The sequence below is a fragment of the Dichotomopilus funicola genome (genome assembly GCF_033296635.1).
Source record: "Dichotomopilus funicola strain CBS 141.50 unplaced genomic scaffold C8A04scaffold_6, whole genome shotgun sequence".
Lineage (NCBI taxonomy): Eukaryota > Fungi > Ascomycota > Sordariomycetes > Sordariales > Chaetomiaceae > Dichotomopilus > Dichotomopilus funicola.
In genome coordinates this window covers 247,056-266,800 of record NW_026944027.1, presented here as the reverse complement: position 1 = coordinate 266,800, position 19,745 = coordinate 247,056, and the positions used below count along the sequence as shown (strand labels likewise).

Below are 19,745 nucleotides of genomic sequence, written 5' to 3'. Positions count from 1 at the left end.
CGTTGGCTAGCGGTGTTGGAGGAAGTTGCTCGAGAGCTTCTTCAAGGCGATGTGGTGTGGGAGTTGAGGTTAGTTGAAAGTTGAGCGAGGTATGTGGGCTGCAGTGCGCTTCCTTCGAATAAATGAGGTGGGATGATCGCTTGGGCGGAACACGGCAAACGGAGATCGAAAAGCAATTATCAGGAAGAGTGAAAATGCAGGAAGGAGGGGCTGGGTTTCCCGGCAACCAGTCGGGTTTGGGTCTCGAAATGGCTGCTGAAAATGCAGGTTTGCGTCGGTTCTTTGCTTGGTGCAAGAAGGTGCGCGATTTGTAGGTGTAGCGGGCGGTAGTGAGGATTGATGCGTTGTTCAATGGAAGCGGGTGGTGGTCGGGTTGTTGTGGAAGCTTTGATGGGTTTTGGTCGGTTTTGGGCTCCTGTGGTCGGTCGACCTAGTTTGCCGCCTGTGGCAGGTTGCGGGCGATCAAGTCAATATTTCAAGTGGCCCGGGCCACAACGGACCACACTTGGCCAGGGTTGGGGTGTGCAGGGGTAGTAAAGAGGGGCACAGGGTCGGGGGTGCCCAGCCGGGCCAAGAATCAACGGCGATTGATGAAAGTAGTGGGGCCACATCTACACACGAGTGTAGAGTGCGAGACTAACAACCTTCCCGTGACATTCAACCATAAGGTACAAGGGTAAGGCGGTTTTTGATTCATGAGGGAAAGGCGGGCTCAAAAAGGAGGTACCAGTTCTTCAAAGAGGTCACAAGTCTAAATAGAGAGTGCGTGTGTTTCATTCAAATACTTTGGAGCTATTGAATTCTGATTTCATTATTTCTTGCCGACTCTCAACCATATGCTAGACAACGACATCAACAAGTCTTGGAACACAGAACATCATGCAACATTATATATGGCACGCTGAACTAGAGGATCCCACTCCATTATAGATGCAGAATACACACTCCAAACACACACAAAACAACCCAGTCTCGCGCAACTTACACCCTCCCACCCCCTAGCCCACCCCTACTCCAAACCCTAACCCTTTCCTGATCACAGGTCTCCCAAACCCTCCTTTTCAGCCCCCCCAACATCGCCGCCTCTTTTCCGTCTCCATCTCCATCCTCACAGCCCGCATGTCTCGCCTCCAACCAGCTAACAATCCCAAACCTTGTCGTCAACGTCGTGCTACCACCCTCGATGCCGGTCGCCCGATACACCAGTCGTAGCACCTGGCTCCGCAGCGGCAGCCACATGTATGGATTCGCAGCCAGCGCTAGGATGCGTTCCAGCACCGGTCCGCGAGCACGCTTGCGATGGAATAGCTCGAGGTCTTGAGGGGTGCGCAGGGCGTCGATGAGGTATGACAGCAGCCAGTTGATTTGGGCGTAATAAGGGTTGTCGCGGCTGCTCGGCCCCCCGCTGCCTGTCGGGGTTTCTTCAGAGAGAGTCTCGTCGACGAGTGGGAGCCGGTCGAGAGCCCAGGTGGGTCCACGGGTGAGGAAGCTGTTGACTTTGCCGTAGAGGGAGGAGAGCGGGTCACGTAGGACGGTGAGAGCGTGGGTGGCGAAAGCAACGATCGGGCCTGGAAGCGGCGTGTCGTTGATGGTGTTGTTCTCCCGGGCCGTCTCGGCAAGCTCGGAAAGGAGCAGCCAGATCTGGTCTTTCTCTTCGTACTCGGACTGTTTGATCTTGGCTGCCGCTTTTAAGATGCTGACAAGGGCTTCTTTGCGTATGCTGGCGTGCTCGGATACGAGCAGGGCGATGAGAGATGTTAGGTAGCCGTCGTCGACGAGCTCGTCGGCAGTCTTAGTTGCCCACTTGACGAGTGCTGAGTTGTCCGCCTCGAGGCCGTCAGGTACATGGAGTGTTTCTTCCAAGGCTTCGACATCCATCACCGGTTGTTTCGGCTGGGAGTCCTCTTTGCCCGCTGCCGCTGACGCAGCAGCCTTGGACTGCTTCGCCTTAGTTCCCGCAGCGGTTGGGCGTTTGTTGTACTCAAACTCGAGCCCTTTGGGGACGCCTGCCTTGGCAAGTTTACCCTTATTATCTGCTAGGTGTGTCGTCATTTTGGTGAAAATAAGCTCCAACAGCGCTCTGTTTTCTCCAGCGCTGACGGAGAGGCCCAGGAACTTGGGCAGGAAGATGCCAAGCGCTTTGACGGTGACCGTTCCATTCTCCTTCGCTGCCGCAAACGGAAGCTGCTCCAGCAAGGCCACAGTAATAGGGCTCGCGATCGTCCCAGACAGATCTTGGCCTGTTAAGTCGGACGCCTCCTGAATAGCCTCCTGCATCTTCTCGACGTACTTGACTGGAGTATTGGCGCAGCGCGTGAGGCAATTATCTAGGAACGACCAGATATTCACAACCGCTTCCGGTTTGGAATGCCGCAGACTTTGCAATGCATCCAGCAGCACGAGCAAACCAGGATGTTTCTCGTTAGCTGGCACCAGCTGCTGCTCCACCGCAATGAAGTTCAGGATCTCTCGTATTGCCTCCAGCGATACCCCACGGGGAGCATCGACACAGACTTTCAGCAGCAGCGTGAACGGAGAAAGCAACATGCCCTCGGACGCCACAAACCACCGCATGCCGGGAGAATAGCCGGCGATGGCCAACAGGTTTTCTAGCTCCTTCAGACCGAGTGCAGAATCTCTGGGGTCGTCGGACGCTTGTGTCGATAAACGGCCAAGCGCTTTTTCAAGGAATGGAGATACGTCAAACTTGGCCATGAGGGCGACTTGCGGCAATACTTCATAGCAGAGGCGCAGGAGCCGGCTTGCTGCCTCCCGGTGCAGGATGTCGCCGTCAGGTATCGAGCGATATGAATTGATCATTTCCTGGATTCCGGGACTGCGCTGGCAAAATTCGTCCACAAGCCTCCGTGCCGCTTCCGCCCAAACCGTCTTGTTGGAATGAGAAGGGTCTTGGTGCATTTTGATCGCGTGGTCCAATTTTTCGATCGCAACGACTAGTATCCTTGTCGCAAAGAACGGAATCATGTTCGACTTGTTTGCAAGGCTCCTAGATAGCGCCTTTTGGTTCAACGGGAGCGGGAGAATATTATCAATGACGATGGAGGTTGGCGGTGGTAGCTCGGAGAAGGCTGCCCCGCGGCAGAAGAAGTTGGGAAGAGGGAGAGTGACTGTGTTGAAGAGGAAGGCGGCGTATCCGATCCACGTTGCCGAAAGCTTCGGCTCAAAAGTAAACGATTTGTTGGTCAGGAAATAGTTGGCGACCAACTCTGGTGCAACCTTAAAGATAGAAGTGATAAGCTCACTCTGCTTTACACTCGACCAGGGGCGCAGGTTCGGCAAGAAGTTTGACAAGGTGTAATTCCGGACTGGCACCTCGTTCTTGAACTTGTTCATCCAGACGATGGCTTCAAGTCCCAAGTCGTCAAGCTCGGCGGGAGAAATAGCGGTATTGGTGTCAATTTCTCGTGGGTAAAAGCCCGAATCCTGCCTCAACACAGCGCAGGCCGGGTTTGTGCATGCGGTGACCAGGAAATCGTGAGCAACGTCGGCGATAGGCGCCTCGTCATCGACACCTCCACGCGCTTCTAAGCGGTATTGGTAAAGTGCAGAGAGACGGGTAAGCGTAGATGCGTTCAGCAAGTTGGACTTGGCTTCGCGTGCAAGCTTATCATCGAGAAGAACGCGGCTGCGGAGCTCCTGTAGAAGCGTCCGTACAAGATATGGCGGGTCCTGTTTGACATCCCGTGTCAAGGCGGAAACAATATCCCTCTGACACAACAACTCCTTCTTCGCTTCCGGTTGAAGAAACTTGAGGGCGTCCAAAAAGAAAAGGATCGCATTGGTACGGGCAGACGGCCGCTTGAGGTCTTCGGCCTCCTCCCCAATATGAACAATGCCCATATTCCGTGCCAGCGACTTGAGCGTGTTGGCCCTCGCGCGAAATAGGGGTCGTGCGACGGCACCTCCATCAAAGCTGACGACCTCCTTGAGCATCCTCAGAGTTGGGGAGATGATAAAAGCCTTCCCCTTGTCGGCCGATAAATTGCGAGCAATTAACTCCTGCTGGCGTTTTTGGAGCAGGGTCCTGCATATGCCTAGACCGATGGGAACCGTTTCGAGCGACTGCGAGAGCAACTTCAGGAGGAGGGCAAGGACGATGGGGACGGCGGACATGACATTGTCATTGTTGATCTGGCCGGCATAACTCCATGTCTGCATGATATCTGGGAGGTAGGCAGAGGCTTCGTCGTCGTCGGCAGGTCGCGCAAACTGGAGGTAGTCCCGGAGAATCCTGGGTCGGTCGACATGGTCGCTTTCGGGATTGAGCAGGTCGTCGAGGAAGACTTTAAAGGATTGTAGCCCTGCAATTCGAAGTCAGAGTTGAGTAAAGAAGATTGAAGAAGAAACAGCGGTAACAGGAGAGAGGCAAAACGAAATGAGAAAGCGGCCTTGCAGCAAGACGACGCACCGTGCCGCGCCCGCACTGGGTCTTGACTGAAAGCAAGCAATTGCTGTAACTGCCTGCTAGCATGAATATCTTCCGAAGTTGGCGCTTCATGGACAATCTTTATCCTCTTACGTGACGCGCCTGCGCCATCAGGCGCGTGAGAGAACCGTTTCCCCATTGTTGCGCGTTGGAACAACAATTTCTGGGCTGGCTTCCACCCGTTTGCGCTCTGGAAACTTTCCACTGCTCAATGGACATGGGTGACTTTTAGAGTGGAATTTCAGTATTCTGCCTACTTTCACCGCTTACCTATCATAGGATAGCGTGTTCGATAACACGATAAGCCACCCCTGCAACTCGACGTCACCCCACTTCAGACGGAGGAGTCGTCCTGCACTGCCTGTGTCTGGATGCCCCGAAACAGAGGAATCCATCCTCCACTTACCACGTTGAGTTTAGCGCTGTGCGATCTCGGTTGCCGGTGTTACTTCGCCCTTCCCATTGACATAAGACAAATTGGTTTTTCTCCCATCCTTCCAGTGACTTTATATATGTTTTCCAACTGCTCGCCACTCCAGGTTGTGGTTGGCTCCCTGGGTTCATAAACTCTCAGGTCAACGCCAAGGGTATTAGCATTTTTAAACCTAACATTATCTTTTTTATTTCAACTGCATGCGTGTTGTATCTATTTCGCCGCCCGTTAGTTAGGAGAAGCGCGTTTGGAGTCTTGATCCTTCTTATTCTTTCACGAAGACTGAACCGAGTCTTGGTTGCAGTCTCGGCGCTTGTCGACCTAGAAACCCGGGTCCAAGTTACCTCGTTGCCAGGAAATCCGGTCCGAAAGGAGTCCGAGGAGAAATAACAATTTTCTTTTGATCCTCGTTGGCCGACCGGTCTGACCCGAGGCCGACGTCACATCCGGCGCCGAGACGGCGACCGCACTGCCGGCCCGCATCACCACTTTGATTTAGTGAGTTCACGGACAAAGTTACCAAGAACCGCTCCGCACTGGATCTCCGCCAAAACAATAAAACACCAAAAAATGCCTTCTAGCCCCGGGTCACAGCCTATCCCGGCTAAGAATGGCTCCACGGCTGCTCACCACGACATCCAATCGGCGTTTGCCTCCTCCTTCCGCTCTGCCTCGCCCTTAGCGCAAGACCTGCTCGCTCGGGACTTGGCCGAGTGTTCCGATGAGGACGAGGACGTACCTGTGGACGCCGACGCCGTCGAATTCGGGGATGACGACGAAGCTGAGGAAGACGACGGCGTTGACGACCTCGCGGGGCCGACGCTGTACCGCCGGCCGAGCGGCATCGCCTTCGGAACCACCCGGCCTGCCCTCGGCCCCGGCGCCCTAGACGACCCACCCGTGCTCACCCGCTCGGAGCGTACCCGTAGCCGGGATGCTGAGCGGTCACTGCTGCGTGACAATCACATCCTCCCGCCCAAACACCAGGCGCCGAGAAAGGGCGTTAGTGGTCAGCTGTCGGGGCTGTACCGGCGCCTCTTCAGTACCAAAGTGCCGTTGCCGGCTGGGAACGATGAGGAGGCGGCCGTCGGCCCCCCACGCATCGTCGTGATTCCCGATGAGAACTCCCCTCTTTTACCGGCCTCGGGTGGCCGCCGCCACTCTTCCGGCGCACAGGAACAGCCTCAGGGTCTCAACGAACAGTGGGAAGCCGCCGTGGCGGCCGGGCAGATCCGGACGACGTGGCAGCGGGAGGCCAAGACGCTGGCGGTATACTCGCGGTCGCTGGTTGTGACCTTCATGTTGCAATACTCACTGAACGTGTCGTCTATCTTCGCGGTCGGTCGGCTCGGCACGCTGGAGCTGGGCGCCGTATCGCTGGCGACCATGACGGCCACCATCACCTGCTACGCGCCCATCCAGGGGCTCACAACCTGCCTGGACACGTTGTGTGCGCAAGCCTTTGGTTCGGGCCACAAGCACCTGGTCGGCCTGCAGCTGCAGCGTATGACCTACTTCCTGTTGCTGCTCCTGATCCCTGTTGCCGTCATCTGGCTGCGCGCTGAGTCCATCCTAGCGTCCATGATTGAACCTGACAGTGCTGCACTAGCTGCCAGCTACCTGCGCATCGTGCTGCTCGGCACGCCGGCGTACGCCGCGTTTGAGGGCGGAAAGCGGTTCGTCCAGGCGCAGGGCTTGTTCCATGCCACCACCTATGTTCTGCTGATCGCCGCGCCGGCAAACGCCCTAATGAACTGGTTGTTTGTGTGGAAGTTAGGATTCGGGTTTGTTGGCGCGCCAATGGCAGTTGCCATCACGCAAAATATGCTGCCGTTACTGCTCTTCTTGTATGTCTGGAAGATTGACGGGTCCCAAGCTTGGGGCGGGTTCCGCCGCAGTGCGTTACGGAACTGGGGCCCCATGATTCGGCTTGCGCTACCGGGAATGATCATGGTCGTGGCCGAGTGGTTTGCCTTCGAGATCTTGACGCTGGCGTCTGCTCGGCTGGGCGTCACGTACCTCGCTGCGCAGAGTGTGCTGGTGACTGTGACTAGCACGACCTTCCAGATTCCGTTCCCACTGTCTGTTGCCGGTTCGACTCGCTTGGCGAATTTGATTGGGGCCAAGTTGGTCGATGCCGCCAAGACGTCGGCCAAAGTTGTGAGTCTTTTTCGTTGTTTATATTTTTTACAGTTTCCTATCCATATGCTTTGCTCTTGCGAGTTGATCAACTACTAACCAAGTTTTCCGGTGTAGACCACCGTGGGCGGCGTGCTGGTCGGCTTGTTCAACGTTACACTCCTCTTCGTTTTCCGATACCATATCCCGCTTCTGTTCACGCAAGATCCGGCTGTTATCGAGATCGTGGCCCAGACTCTGCCCGTTTGCGCCGTCATGCAGCTGTTCGACGGCATGGCGGCAGTCTCGCACGGGCTGCTGAGGGGTATCGGTCGTCAAGAGTTTGGCGGGTATGCCAACTTGGTGTGCTACTACCTGGTAGCGTTGCCTATTTCGTTCGGGCTGGGGTTCGGCCTGGAGTGGAAGCTGACCGGGCTGTGGATTGGTGTTATGTTCGGGCTGTTAATGTGAGTGTTTCCTACGCTGTTTACTTACCCGGTGTCCTTTCCGCTCCTTTCAAAATGACAATACCGCTAACCTCATACAGCGTCTCGTTGGCCGAGTATTGGTTTACATGGCGTGTTGACTGGCATGAGGTGGCTAGGGAAGCCGAGCGCCGGAATGCGGCGGGGTAATTTTACCCAGAATTGATGAGATGAATGGAGAGTCGTCCGTTCTATAAAACACTCGACTATATCTTTTGGATACATCTCTTTTGGATAGACAACGTGTACTTGGGACGAGACCAGGATGATGTATGTATGTATGTAATGCCCTGTCATGTTGAAATGCGGTAGACTTGGGTTAAAGTGTGGAGAAAGATAAAAATGCAAGCCGAACCCGTTAGTTGCTGCCCAAGTCCGATGACAACGCGGGTTTCTCTTTTCAAGTTGGTTGGTTGCCTTGTCTCTGTCGCCGAGCTGAAAAAGTGACTGTGCCTTTTCTGAGTCTTCTCTCTTACTACAACTCGGTCTTAAATTCTGACTACTGTTCGCCAGTGCTTGGTACTGCTCTTACTACAGCCTGCGGCCTTCTTACTCAGGGCGCTTAGTCAGCGGGCGGCCGTGAAACTGGGGAAGGGTTCACTTCGGGGGTCAGGCAGTGAGGGGCAAAGGGGCACAGGGCACAGAGCCACTGGAGCCCGGCCGCGCCAGCCCGATAGCTAGCGGGGTTCTCCCCCAAAAATTGACAAGGGTCCGCCACTTTCGCCGGCCGGCCCTTGTCGGCAACCGCCCGGAGCGAGAAAGAATTGTTGAGCATGCACTTGCTTGTCTTATAAAAGCGGTGGGTTGATCTCGCCGTCCCTGGCTCTTGCCTTCCCCACTGCTGGGTTTACCTCTCCCAAAATACGTTCAAACCCATCTAAGCCGGATACTTTTCTTTTAGTACATACAATTTCATATCTTCAATCACGAAAGAGCCCTAGAGGTCTCAGCACAATGTCGACATCAACGACCGCCACCACAACGGGGCCGATCACGGCCGATGCGATGCTCCGCCTGTTCCCGGATATCGACACCAGCGGTGCGGCGCTTGAGGGCCACGATGAGGAGCAGATCCGCCTGATGGACGAGGTGTGCATCGTCACAGACGAGAACGATTTGCCAATCGGGACAGCAAGCAAGAAACTTTGTGAGTACCTAACCTAGCGTACTCGCACCTCCCATTGGCCACGCAGCTCCGTGCTTCAGAGCCCGGGCGTGTGTCAACAGACAGATGCAGCTGAGGCAACGGATTGGGCTAACACAACGGGGTTTTCCTTGAGCAGGCCACCTTATGACGAACATCAACAAGGGTCTGCTACACCGGGCCTTCTCCGTCTTTTTGTTCAACGACAAGAACGAGCTGCTCCTGCAGCAACGCGCGACGGAGAAGATCACGTTCCCCGACATGTGGACTAACACGTGCTGCTCGCACCCGCTACATGTGTCCAACGAGACTGGGTCCAACCTCCCCGACGCCGTGGCAGGCGTCAAGAATGCGGCCCAGCGCAAGCTGGACCACGAGCTCGGGATCAAGAAGGAGCAGGTGCCGCTGGAGGACTTCCGCTTCCTGACGCGCATCCACTACAAGGCGCCGAGTGACGGCCAATGGGGCGAGCACGAGAGTACGCAGCTGTCCCCTTTTCTTCCTTCTCTCCTCCCGAGCATCCGCTCCCGAGCAACCACACACGTCACATCCCGCGATCCCGTGTGTTCCCATGCACCCGTGCAGGACATGCATGCTGACAACGTGGGCTTCCGTCCACTCTTCTCTCTAGTTGACTACATCCTGTTCATCAAGGCCAATGTCGATGTTGCCCCGAATGAGAACGAGGTGCAGGCGACCCAGTATGTGTCCGCTGAGCAGCTCAAGAAGATGTTTGAGGACCCGAGCCTCAAGTTCACGCCCTGGTTCAAGCTCATCTGCAATTCCATGCTTTTCGACTGGTGGAAGCACCTCGATTCGGGCTTGGATCAGTACCTGAACGAGCCAGAGATCCGGCGTATGCTGTGATAGGGTACGAAGAAGGAAGTGCGAATACGGGTGCATCTGTGCTCCGTCGGCTGGCAGCACGCGCCGTGCGGGATGATGGGGCCTCGTGAAGAGTTGGTTGGCGTCGGTTGTTGTTGTTGGTTTTGATTTAAAGCCTAAGATATCCGCTCTACCACGAGCAAGTAAGAAGCCGCGCAAGGAGCCTGCATGCTTCCTTTTTGAGCGCCTTGCATCACCACAGCAGGATTCCGAACAAAACGGGGGGTCTTCCAGGCTTGAGATTGGGAGGAAAGCATATAGCAAGGACGGGGAATTTTGAGCATTTCTATGGCGGCTACACTTGATATTTTCCGAAGGGGGGTATGCGACGTGATAAAGAAGTCCAAGGCCGCCTTTTGCCGTTGGCGCTTATGGACTCTGGTCAACATCCTCCGACCCTTGTTCGCCTCAACTTGCCTTTCCCACGACGTCACCCTATGAGATTGGGGAAACAACCAACAAACAACCCCCTCTGAGGGGACCTCATCAACACCATCACCTGACCCCCCCTGCAAACCCGAAGGCCCCATGCCCCCAAAGATGATCTGTCAATGGATCTGAACCGGGCGTTCTGGGCGCTGCTGATCGTTGATTGGGACATGAATTGGTGAGGCGGACGCCATGCCGGGCTGCCCCACACCGCCGAGCCAGCGAGGCTTGTTCCGGACCACTGTGTGTTTCCGACTGCGTCCTGTCTGCATTCTCATTCTGCATTCGACATCCATGCTAACCAGGTAGTTATCTCTCTCATCATACCATCTTTAGGTGATGAGCGGTTTTCAGGATGAAGCATGTTCAGCACTAGAACGTTATGGTCGGACGAACACTTCTGATGTTACGTATCCCTCCCATGCCGTCTCCCTTGTTTGGCTCCCCTGTTCTCTTGTGCCCGTGCCCCCTTCCCTTGCTCACGATCTGAGATGTCCGGGTCTCGGCGCATATCTTCCCCCCACTCCGACCGCCACACCCACCTCTCGCCCCGTTCCGAGAAGGCCGAAGGACCGTCCGACCTCCCGACCGACCGACGAAGTGGTCGACCGACAGACACAATTGCTCCTGTCCGCCTTGCCCTCCTTCATACCCACCCCTCGTTGCTCTCTCCTCACTGTACGATGTTAGTATCGGAAACACATACGACTGACACCTGCCCGGCCCCTAACAGCCAATGGATCTCGGCGGCCCTTGCACCCTAGGCGGCGTCTACCCGGGGGTTCACGACATCCCTGTCGGACCATTTTCAAATCCAAGACAGGCGGACAGACAACTGGCGCGGGCGGCAGACGCCGCAGCGGGTTTGGGGGGTGGCCGCCATGTGCGAGGGCAAAGCAGAGGGGTAGTTAACTAATGGGGACGAGGATGGACGAAAGAAGCCGGACAGGGTTGGCTCAATAGTATCATTCCATGAAGATAACACAGCATGAGACTTTCCCCCCCCCCCCCCCCCCCACTTGCCACCATCCGTTCCGTCCCCGCCCCTCCATTCCAGAGAGAGCTGTTGACCTTTTTGGCGTTACCCATGTCTCCGCTTTATCCTACCCAGTTTCGGAGATTGGTGTTGTTGTGGCTGTTGTTGTTATTGTCGTCCACGGTACGGACCGAGTAAGGCGGGGTGGGGGTGCTACTTATACCTTCTCGCTGTCCTTGCTTCGCGTTTCTCCCTTCTTCTCCCTTTCTTTCTCTTCCTTTTTCTTCTGCTCGTCAGTGTCTGTACCAGAAGTATCTCTGAACTCTAAACCCCCGGATAGCACGTCTCGTTCAAGACCTACTTACCAAAATCCCCCTTACTTAGGGGGTAATACTCTACTCTCCTCCACTCATAATTATCTCTCCACTTGCCTCGCTTTGCCTCCCATTCCGCTTGCACACAAGCAGCATCCATCCACTCGGTTGTGCCTGCATGTACTGTGTGTCCGCGTGTCTGTGTGACGAGACCTGCTTCGAGAAACCAAACAGTTATTCATCCCCCTTCAAAAGCCGTTTCATCCATCCCTCAATCGACACCGTCTGAATCAACTATCCTACCCAAAACCAACTTCCTCGCCCTCATTACCTTACCACCAAGACGAAGAACAACCGGCCGAGCTCGCACCGCTCATCTCACTATCGTCCAAGATATCCAATTAAACCCCCTCGAATACACACCAGGGATAACACCTTATTGATGTCGGCTGATATCCGAACCGCCCTCAACTGCCTGCGTCACCCGTCCAGATTCATGCCCATCTCGAGATCGCAGCTTTCCAACGTCCACACGGGCGATAGTATCCAGAATATTTTATCTAAACGCAATTCAAAGTGTGTTCCTCCGACCCATCACCTACCCGCCCCTGTTCAACCCTCAGACAAACCCCCCCGTCTTGTGATTCCATGACCACATGTGCTCACTCTTCTCTTTTCCCCCCGCGCGTCACAGATCAAGTAATTACTCCAGTCCCACGACCACCGTCACCACCTGCCCAGCATGGCGTCGTCCGTAAACAACACCACTAGTTCTGACGGCAATGCCAGTCCCGGCAGCACCGACGGCAGTAGTAGTAGTAGTCGCAGTAGTATCGCCAGTTCCGGCTCTAGCATTGCCAGCGTCGGCTCTGGGGATTCCGTCTCCAGCACTTCGACGGCCGCTACCACGCCTGTGGATGAGAGTCCCATCTCGACTCCTCCGTTCGGCGCCGCTCCGTGTGCTGCTGCTACAGCCGCTGCCCTAAACGCTGACACCAAGGCCGAGAAAATCCCGGCCCTCGCTCTCGATGTCAACACCAAGAAAACCACCACAGCCATCGACAAGATCAAGACGTCTCCCGCCGCAGGGAACGCAATCACCCACTCGCTAGTCCCTGCCCGCTGGAAATCCGGCTCGGTGCGCACCATCGGCATGGCCGAGCACCGCGAAGCCGCCCTCACACTAGCCCACGCGTTTGCCGCGGATGACTATGCGCGGTATCTCGTTGTGGGCGATGGTGTTGCCCCTGGAATTTCTGGCGGTGGCGGAGATGGTCTTGCTGTTGATGATGATAAAGATGCTGCGAGCGTGGATTCTTCTAGCGAGAAGAAGCGCGGTGTTAGAAGAGGATTGAAGTCTGACGAAGAGCGCAAGTGGCGGCTGCACGTCGATATCCTCACCTACACCGTTGCGTCGCACTGCTTGGGCGGGCTGGTGACGGCCGTGGGACCGGAGTGTGATAGCGTGGCGCTGTGGTATGTTCCCTTGAACCCCGCTTTCATCTCCGATGACCTCCCTCTCTCAGCCGAAAAGACTAGAACTCTAACACAACCACCCTCCCTACCACAGGATCCCCCCCGGCAAGCACCTCGACGGCTGGTGGACACAGCTGCGCAGCGGTCTATGGCGCTTGCGCTTCCAGCTGTCCGCCGAGGGACGCCGGCGTTATTTCGACGAGATCCTGCCGCGTCTGCACGACATCAAGCTGCAGGTGCTCGGCGACCGCGACAACGAGGCCTGGTACCTGCTCTACCTCGGCACCAAGCCCAACTCGCAGGGCCATGGCTATGCGGCAAGGCTGCTTCAGGATATGATGGCGCGGGTAAGTCTCCCTCTTTTTCTTTCCTAATCCCTCTAGGCGTGTAAGGATAAAAAGGGGAACAAAACGAAGATGAGAAGCAAAAAGACTGACATTGTCCCTCCCATCCCCCGGCCCCGCGTCCCCCCGGTTTCCGCGGGTAGACCGGCCGGCCGGCCCTCCTGCTACCCCCTTTTCCGTCACGAACGACGAACAAGTCTTCGAAAACGGAAGGGGGGTAAAAGGGAGGGTTCGGGCCTTCTTATTTTTCCATTTTATCAAACAGGCCGACGCAGAAAACCGTCCGATGTATCTCGAGTCGAGCTCGCTGGCTAATAACGTCTATTACGCCAAATTTGGCTTTGTCGTTCGTCGCGACGTCTTCCTGGAGCGCGGACCCATGCCGGTGCAGCTGTCGATTATGGTTCGGGAGCCGGGCACTGGGCGTACCCGGAAGGAGGATGCTGTCGTGCCCGAGACTGGCACGGGTCCGGTGGTGAAGAAGCGGCTGGGGGTCATCAAGAGGTGGATGATGTGAGGGGGCAGACGGTAAAGAATAGGAGAGGATGCTGGGGAGGGCGAAGGATGGGGGAAGTTGGACACCGGGTTTTCTCACCTGAGATTGAATTATTCGTTAGTGCTTTTTTGTTTCTTTTACTCTTGTTTAGTTACTTCTTCTCTTCGTCAGTCTTGTTTTGGCCCATCAACTGGGCCCCTGAGTTCGTTAACTAGCTGCCGCATTCAACATGCTGGCTTGGTGTTAGCAGGGTCTCCCAACAACCTCTGGAGTCTTACCTTCAACAGCTTCCGGTCGGGTCTGCGGCGAGATCTTCGCCAATACAAGTACATCTTTGAGAGACCAAATCTCCGTTATCATCAGGCTGGGCTTTTGTGAAATAGTCAGAAACAGAAGAAAAGGTCCATAGTATAACAAATCTGCGCCTGTGGTTCCCTATCTCCCGTGACCAAATGCCGGAACTCTCAATATGTGCTCAAATACCAGCGCCGTGCTAGCATGCATGATGCATCTCTTGGGAAAAATTTTCTTCACGCCCCAAACCAAGTCCTATCTCTTTCCTGACTTCCCCACGTCCGGACCTCTACCCCCCATCAATCGTATGTCTCCATGATCGCCCATGTCTCGTCGTCGTTGGTGGTGTAAACGAGACCGTGACCCAACAGCTCGTCCGTCGCGGCCATAATATCCCCAGCAGTCAACTTAGTCCCGGCCGCCACCTGATTTAGATGTGTGCCCTCAGACTCTTGCTTAGACAGATACAGGAACACAGTCCGCGCATTGCGACTGCAGGGCCCGAGCTTCTGCTGGAGCGCGGCATCTCCTCCTGCGCCCCTGTTATCCACAAACAAGCCATCCCCGCTCGTATCCATGCTGTCGCCGCCCTGATCGCCCCCGCCCGCCGCGGTGCCTTTGGTCAGGCTCAAATGTACATAGGTCGCCTCGAGCAGGTGGTAGTTGACCTCGTTGAAGTCCTCGATGGCGCGCATGTAGTGGGCGGTGACGAGGCGCTTACCTTCGTAGGTCTGAATGTTGCCGTAGATGCGCACGTACGTGTCCGGGGCGAAGCGAGTGATGTTATCCTGATTGGATAGCTCAACCCACCTCTTGATGTCCATCATACCAGTACCGTCGTCGATGTGGTACAGTATGTGGGTGTTTTGCGAATTCACCGACCGCACTTGGCCCACCAGCGTCAACTGTGTCACCGCCTGGCCATCTATCACTATCTCGCCGCCGGGGTATCGATCCTTGATGTCGACGATCTGCTTGACGGTCAAAGGGCGGAGGGTGTCGTCGGCGAAGTTCTGTGTTAGAGGGAGATGGGTGTTAGTTTCTGGAGTGGTACACAACCACGCTATCACGGCTTAAAACCAGGGCCCTTACCCTCTTGTTGTTACCGCTACCTCCTTGACTCCCGCCTGGTTGTGACCCGAGACTGAAACCACCCGCATTATCGCCCCCTTGGCTACCATAGCCTGTTTGTTGATAGCCTCCGTAGGATGCTGGGCAGAGTTAGAAATATACTTCATTTTCCGCACTCCTTTTACTTTTAAAAAAAACTGACCCATGACGTGTGACTATGCGCAAATTCGAGCAGTTCGTTGAATTTGCCGGTTATTCGGGTGAGAATCCAGTTGATGCTGCCTGTTGACTTTGTTGCGGGGTGAGAAATGGTTGTCGGTTGAAGACGCGCCACGACGCGCTGGGCAGCAAGCACTCAACGCGTGCCCCGCAGGATAGAGGCCCGTGCGCAGAACCCTTGGCGAATGTAAACTTAAAGTGGGTCCCGCATCAACCTCCAGACTCCTAGACAATTCGATAGTCAGGAGAGCAAATTTGACCCTTGAAGACCCAATGGGCGGCTAACCCTATTTCAATCAAATCCATATGACATACTCCGTCAGCTTTCGCTAGATGCTCTTTGTTGCTCATAAAAACCCTCGAGACTTACACGCTCAAGCGAGTCGTTGGTTGGTCAATTGGGTAAAATAGTGGGCCTCACCGTCCCGCGCCAACAGCCTTTAACCTTCAGAGCCAACAACGTCATCGAACACCTGAACCACGAAACGCAGCCGACTCCGCCAGCAACCGAAAATTACACAAAACCCTAGGCCCTTCAATTATATCGAAATTTTATATCTTACCTTAACTCATAAAGAGTCACATTCTTTCCTTATGTCAGCCTCAGTAATACCCGGCCCCGACGAGGAAGAGCGGCCGTCATGCTCGTGCTGCGGACCGCTCACGTCGTTAATCCAGCCCGTGGACCTGTCTGAGATGGAAGAGTGAGTGACATTGCAGGGCATAAATCACATCAGAATATCTAACTGAGACATTTGCCTTGCTAGCCGTGGCCACGGTTTTCTTCAGAATGTATTCTGTCTTCCGCCGCCGTTTGGCCCCCTCCTCTTTGACAACGAGACGAGTGACTGTCGCGATCACTGTGCCAACGAGCGAAGTAAGCCAACCCCTATTTTTCCCAACCCGAAGTGCTTTGTCCGCATTCTGTTTCATCGACACTCACCTTTCCCACTCGGTTTTCTCCCTCCCCCTCGCTACCCACCCTGATAACGCGTTGAACCCAAGGCGTTGGTTGTCTGCCAGAAACCAATCTACTAACCGCACTCCTCCAGCCTTCCTCTCCTACCTCCGTCTCTCCATGTACATGTCCATCGTCGCCGTGGCCATCGTATTATCCTTCCACCTGCGCAAGACCGCCACCGAAGTCGAACTGCGCATGGCCCGCCCGCTGGGCGCTATCTTCTGGGCGTTATCCGTCAGCTGTCTTGGTGTAGGTATTGCGAATTACACAAGTGAGTCTTCTTCTTGTTGTCCCCTTTCTTCTTCTTGTTCCCTTTCTTCTTCTTGTTTGTTCCCTTTCTTCTTCTTGAAGTATTTTGGCTGACGTGAATGTGCGCCCCACAGAAACCGTCAATAAATACAGCCGTAGGGCTGCCATTGTGCAAAGTGGATGGAAAACGCAATTCGTAAGTTGTTGCTACGAATTCTGTGGGCCGCTTTTCATTCCGGAAGGATTGATCGGGCCAAATATGGATATAACTAAGCATACTAACTAATATACCAAGGTCATGGGCGCGATAGCTACGTGTATTGTCGGATCGTGTATAACGTTACTCGTGGTCAACAAGTTGACCGAGCGAGCGGATGAATAATATGATGAATTCATGAATGACTGAATGACTCTAGGGATATCTCGGCGTTTATGGGGGTTGGATATGTTTCAAGTGTCGATTAATATTTTTATCCGGTCTTCGTCTCATCATGCATGAGATACTAATACATCCTTTGTGAAAGCTGGCCCGGCCGGATCGTCTATGATCCGTTCACACCATGTCGAATTCTTTTACAAGTTCAAGCCAACCCCCTCCTGGAATACCATTATTGCTCCTCCCTGATACAAAACAAGTCACTCATCGACTTCTTCGCCAACAACTCCCCTTCCTCCTCCTCCAACAGCTCACACCCGCCCACCGCCGTCCGAAAATCATACGTATATATCGACGCCGCATCATCCAGTCCCGTCAAGCCCGTCGGCCTCCCATCCCACAGCAGCAGCGGCATCTCGTCAAACGTCAGAAGTCGCCCGCTTTCAGGCAGGGTCTCGAACAGTGTCTTGCCCGTTAGCGGCACCTCGTCATCAAAGGGCGCGCTGCCCGTCTTCACGGGTGCGTATTCCTCGGGCGGGTGGAAAAGCTCGGTGTGTACAGTCGCGAGATTGCGCGCCGTCGCGTCGCCGGGGTAGAGAGTCCAGTAGCCGCGCGCCTGGCAGAGCTGGAGTGCGTGCTCGAGCCAGGCGGGGTAGCGTTTGCCGACGAGCTTGTCGAGGAAGAAGGGGAGAGGGACCGGGTCCTCATCGTTGTCCCCGTTTTCGATTTCTGCGCCATTTAGACTATGCTGGCCGTCCTCGTTATGAGAACCTTCTTCGTTATGCGGGCCTTCCTCGTGATGTCGGAGGTCCGCGTTATGTTGGGCGTCCTCATTATGCTGGCCGTCGTCCGTAGGCTGGTCGTCCTCGCTAGGCTGGTCGTCCTCGCTAGGTTTGTCGTCCTCGCTGGGCTTGTCGTCCTCGCTGGGCTTGTCGTCCTCGCTGGGCTTGTCGTCCTCACGAGGCTTGTTGTCCTCGCTAGGCTTGGCGTTCTCAGCCGCACGCCTCTCCTCTATACTCCTGCTTCTGTAACCGTGTTGATTCATGTAGGTGATCATGCGGGAGACAAAGGCGTGCAGCTCGGTCCACTTCTGCCCTGTGAAGAGCACCGCGTTGCTGTCGGGGGCTTGCCAAAGGAATGAACCGCCTTCATTAGAGGATGGGGGCTCAAAGGGAGTGATGCCATCAAGATAGGTAGCGGGCAAGTTGAGACCGATCCCGAGTAGCCGAGAATCCCATTCTTGAGCTTTGGAAATACCTGAGTACATGTATTGAAGGACGGAGTATTTCAGGTCTGAGGGAAGATCGTCAGCAATCATGGTACAGGTGGAATCACAGGCGAAGATCCTTACAGTTCCAAAACTGGGGTGAGACTTGGGTATGGGCTGATAGGACCAAAACATGAGAGTACTTCGGGTTCCTAGGCCAAAACGACTCGAGGAACCTCGCAGAGCTCTCCAACTCGGACACCCTTCTGCTCGGAATGCGATGCCGCAGTGATAACATGCGAGGATGCGACGGTAATAGGGCACGGTTCGGGGGCCATGGGAAGCCCCTGAGGAAGTCTATCGTGCCGCGGTCCGCATTGTGCGGGAGCTCGATCGTCAGATGCGGCACCGAGCCCGCGCCGAAGTCGACCGCTGCTAACGACCTCAATAGGCGGACAAGGTTAGCTGAGCCTCTCGACGGCGCTTGTATGAGTATCTCGACGCTGATCTTGTCCCAAGCTGTTCTTTGCGTCAGTACAGTATCGAAATAAGGCGTGGTGGGGGTTGAGACATACCCGCTAACGACGGGCTATCCAGCTTGGACATCCAAGCAAGCCTTGAATGAGCATTTTCGGGCAACTCGATCAGGGGTATGCCCGAAATCGGGGCCTGCCGCCCGATTCCGGCGAGAAAGTAATCTTCCTCCGCCCCGGACGCGTCAATGATTGCCACTTGCGGGTGCATGTACGTCCCAATATGAACTACAGCGAGTATGTTAGCCTTGCCATTCCGAGGCCGTTGGGTTGTCTCGCTTACACAAGGCACGAATGGTGCTCTGTCTCAACCGGTCAGTACCGGATGCCCCAGGATAGTCGGGACGAGCATCTGCGGTCGTGTTAGTCACAATAACAGGCGCCACAAACAGGTACCGGCAAAGGGACCAGAAGTTTACCATGAAAGATAATCTGGCACGAGTCATCGATGCCATTAAGAGCACGGAGTTCGGAAATATCGATCTCGCTCCCTCCCGCTAAAGCAAAGTGAACGTAATTCCTCAGCTCACTCCCCATCCGACACGCCATGGGGAGTAGCAACGCCGCACTTTTAAGACTAGCCGCAGCAAAAAGCACATTCTTATTTGCACTGGAAGAACCCCCCGTTGTCTGGATTGCCTGGAGCGAAGTCAAAAGTTGCGGGAACACAAGCGGCCCATTGTACAGTCCCAACGACGAATCCTCATCCAGCCAGTGCGAACCTGACTGTTCTTGCGTAGGTTTTTGACCGGCGTCCAGTTGCGGCGGCACCATCGGCCGCGGCCCAGACTCCGATGGTCCACCGGGCTGGCCCGTCGGATGGGGGTCAGGTCGGTAAAACGGATGACGACGGTCGCGGATGGGAATGCCGACGGGGAGGTTGTTGATAAACAGGTAGACCAAGAGGCCTACCGCACACACAATGGCGAGCCGCTTCAGAACAATGCTCCGCGGCGGCGCGCGGGAGACGCCGCCCCAAGGGGAGCGCATCGAGGGCGTCATTCTCGTGTTGCGGGCGGCGGAAGTGCTGCTGGTTCTGGTGTTCCGGTTGGTCGGCCTGTCGCGGTCGTCGTCCTTTTTCCTCAATTCCTGCTCATTACTAAGAAACCCCAGTCTCATCTAGACCACATTTGTCGGTGTCGCACAAGTTGAATAAAGAGCGTGTGGAAACGAAGCCGAAGAGAGTGTGAGCCCTTCGCTCGTCGAGACGATCAGATATATGTTTTGGTCGTCATCGGAAACATGCGGCAAAAGGATGGCTGTCCGCATTTGCTTGGGGGGTTTCGCT

The 19,745-nt window shown here is 55.2% G+C and overlaps 7 protein-coding genes across 7 annotated transcripts; 4 read left to right on the top strand and 3 right to left on the bottom strand.

Annotated features, from left to right (window-relative positions):
- Nucleotides 1–981: 981 nt before the first annotated feature.
- Nucleotides 982–4,586, bottom strand: C8A04DRAFT_34661 (nucleolar pre-ribosomal-associated protein 1; the record flags this gene model as incomplete). Its single annotated transcript, XM_062782908.1, has 2 exons — nucleotides 982–4,322; nucleotides 4,430–4,586. 2 exons carry the CDS (start codon nucleotides 4,584–4,586, stop codon nucleotides 982–984), a joined length of 3,498 nt encoding a protein of 1,165 aa, XP_062640136.1.
- An 864-nt stretch (nucleotides 4,587–5,450) lies between these two features.
- C8A04DRAFT_34660 (ethionine resistance-conferring protein 1) lies at nucleotides 5,451–7,633 on the top strand (the record flags this gene model as incomplete). Its single annotated transcript, XM_062782907.1, has 3 exons — nucleotides 5,451–7,040; nucleotides 7,137–7,465; nucleotides 7,546–7,633. The coding sequence occupies 3 exons, from the start codon at nucleotides 5,451–5,453 to the stop codon at nucleotides 7,631–7,633; spliced, it is 2,007 nt and encodes a 668-aa protein (XP_062640135.1).
- Nucleotides 7,634–8,437: 804 nt separating this feature from the next.
- On the top strand, nucleotides 8,438–9,494 carry C8A04DRAFT_34659 (NUDIX hydrolase domain-like protein; the record flags this gene model as incomplete). The annotated part of the gene is made up of 3 exons (XM_062782906.1): nucleotides 8,438–8,630; nucleotides 8,767–9,105; nucleotides 9,259–9,494. The coding sequence occupies 3 exons, from the start codon at nucleotides 8,438–8,440 to the stop codon at nucleotides 9,492–9,494; spliced, it is 768 nt and encodes a 255-aa protein (XP_062640134.1).
- Nucleotides 9,495–11,973: 2,479 nt separating this feature from the next.
- C8A04DRAFT_9503 (uncharacterized protein) lies at nucleotides 11,974–13,568 on the top strand (the record flags this gene model as incomplete). The annotated part of the gene is made up of 3 exons (XM_062785509.1): nucleotides 11,974–12,707; nucleotides 12,802–13,054; nucleotides 13,317–13,568. The coding sequence occupies 3 exons, from the start codon at nucleotides 11,974–11,976 to the stop codon at nucleotides 13,566–13,568; spliced, it is 1,239 nt and encodes a 412-aa protein (XP_062640133.1).
- A 572-nt stretch (nucleotides 13,569–14,140) lies between these two features.
- C8A04DRAFT_25329 (uncharacterized protein) lies at nucleotides 14,141–15,118 on the bottom strand (the record flags this gene model as incomplete). The annotated part of the gene is made up of 3 exons (XM_062779518.1): nucleotides 14,141–14,854; nucleotides 14,934–15,052; nucleotides 15,115–15,118. 3 exons carry the CDS (start codon nucleotides 15,116–15,118, stop codon nucleotides 14,141–14,143), a joined length of 837 nt encoding a protein of 278 aa, XP_062640132.1.
- A 607-nt stretch (nucleotides 15,119–15,725) lies between these two features.
- Nucleotides 15,726–16,723, top strand: C8A04DRAFT_25328 (uncharacterized protein; the record flags this gene model as incomplete). Its single annotated transcript, XM_062779517.1, has 5 exons — nucleotides 15,726–15,835; nucleotides 15,899–16,008; nucleotides 16,184–16,363; nucleotides 16,476–16,537; nucleotides 16,637–16,723. 5 exons carry the CDS (start codon nucleotides 15,726–15,728, stop codon nucleotides 16,721–16,723), a joined length of 549 nt encoding a protein of 182 aa, XP_062640131.1.
- A 226-nt stretch (nucleotides 16,724–16,949) lies between these two features.
- Nucleotides 16,950–19,459, bottom strand: C8A04DRAFT_9513 (uncharacterized protein; the record flags this gene model as incomplete). Its single annotated transcript, XM_062785514.1, has 6 exons — nucleotides 16,950–17,446; nucleotides 17,750–18,010; nucleotides 18,069–18,443; nucleotides 18,500–18,685; nucleotides 18,741–18,809; nucleotides 18,877–19,459. 6 exons carry the CDS (start codon nucleotides 19,457–19,459, stop codon nucleotides 16,950–16,952), a joined length of 1,971 nt encoding a protein of 656 aa, XP_062640130.1.
- Between the last annotated feature and the right edge of the window lie 286 nt (nucleotides 19,460–19,745).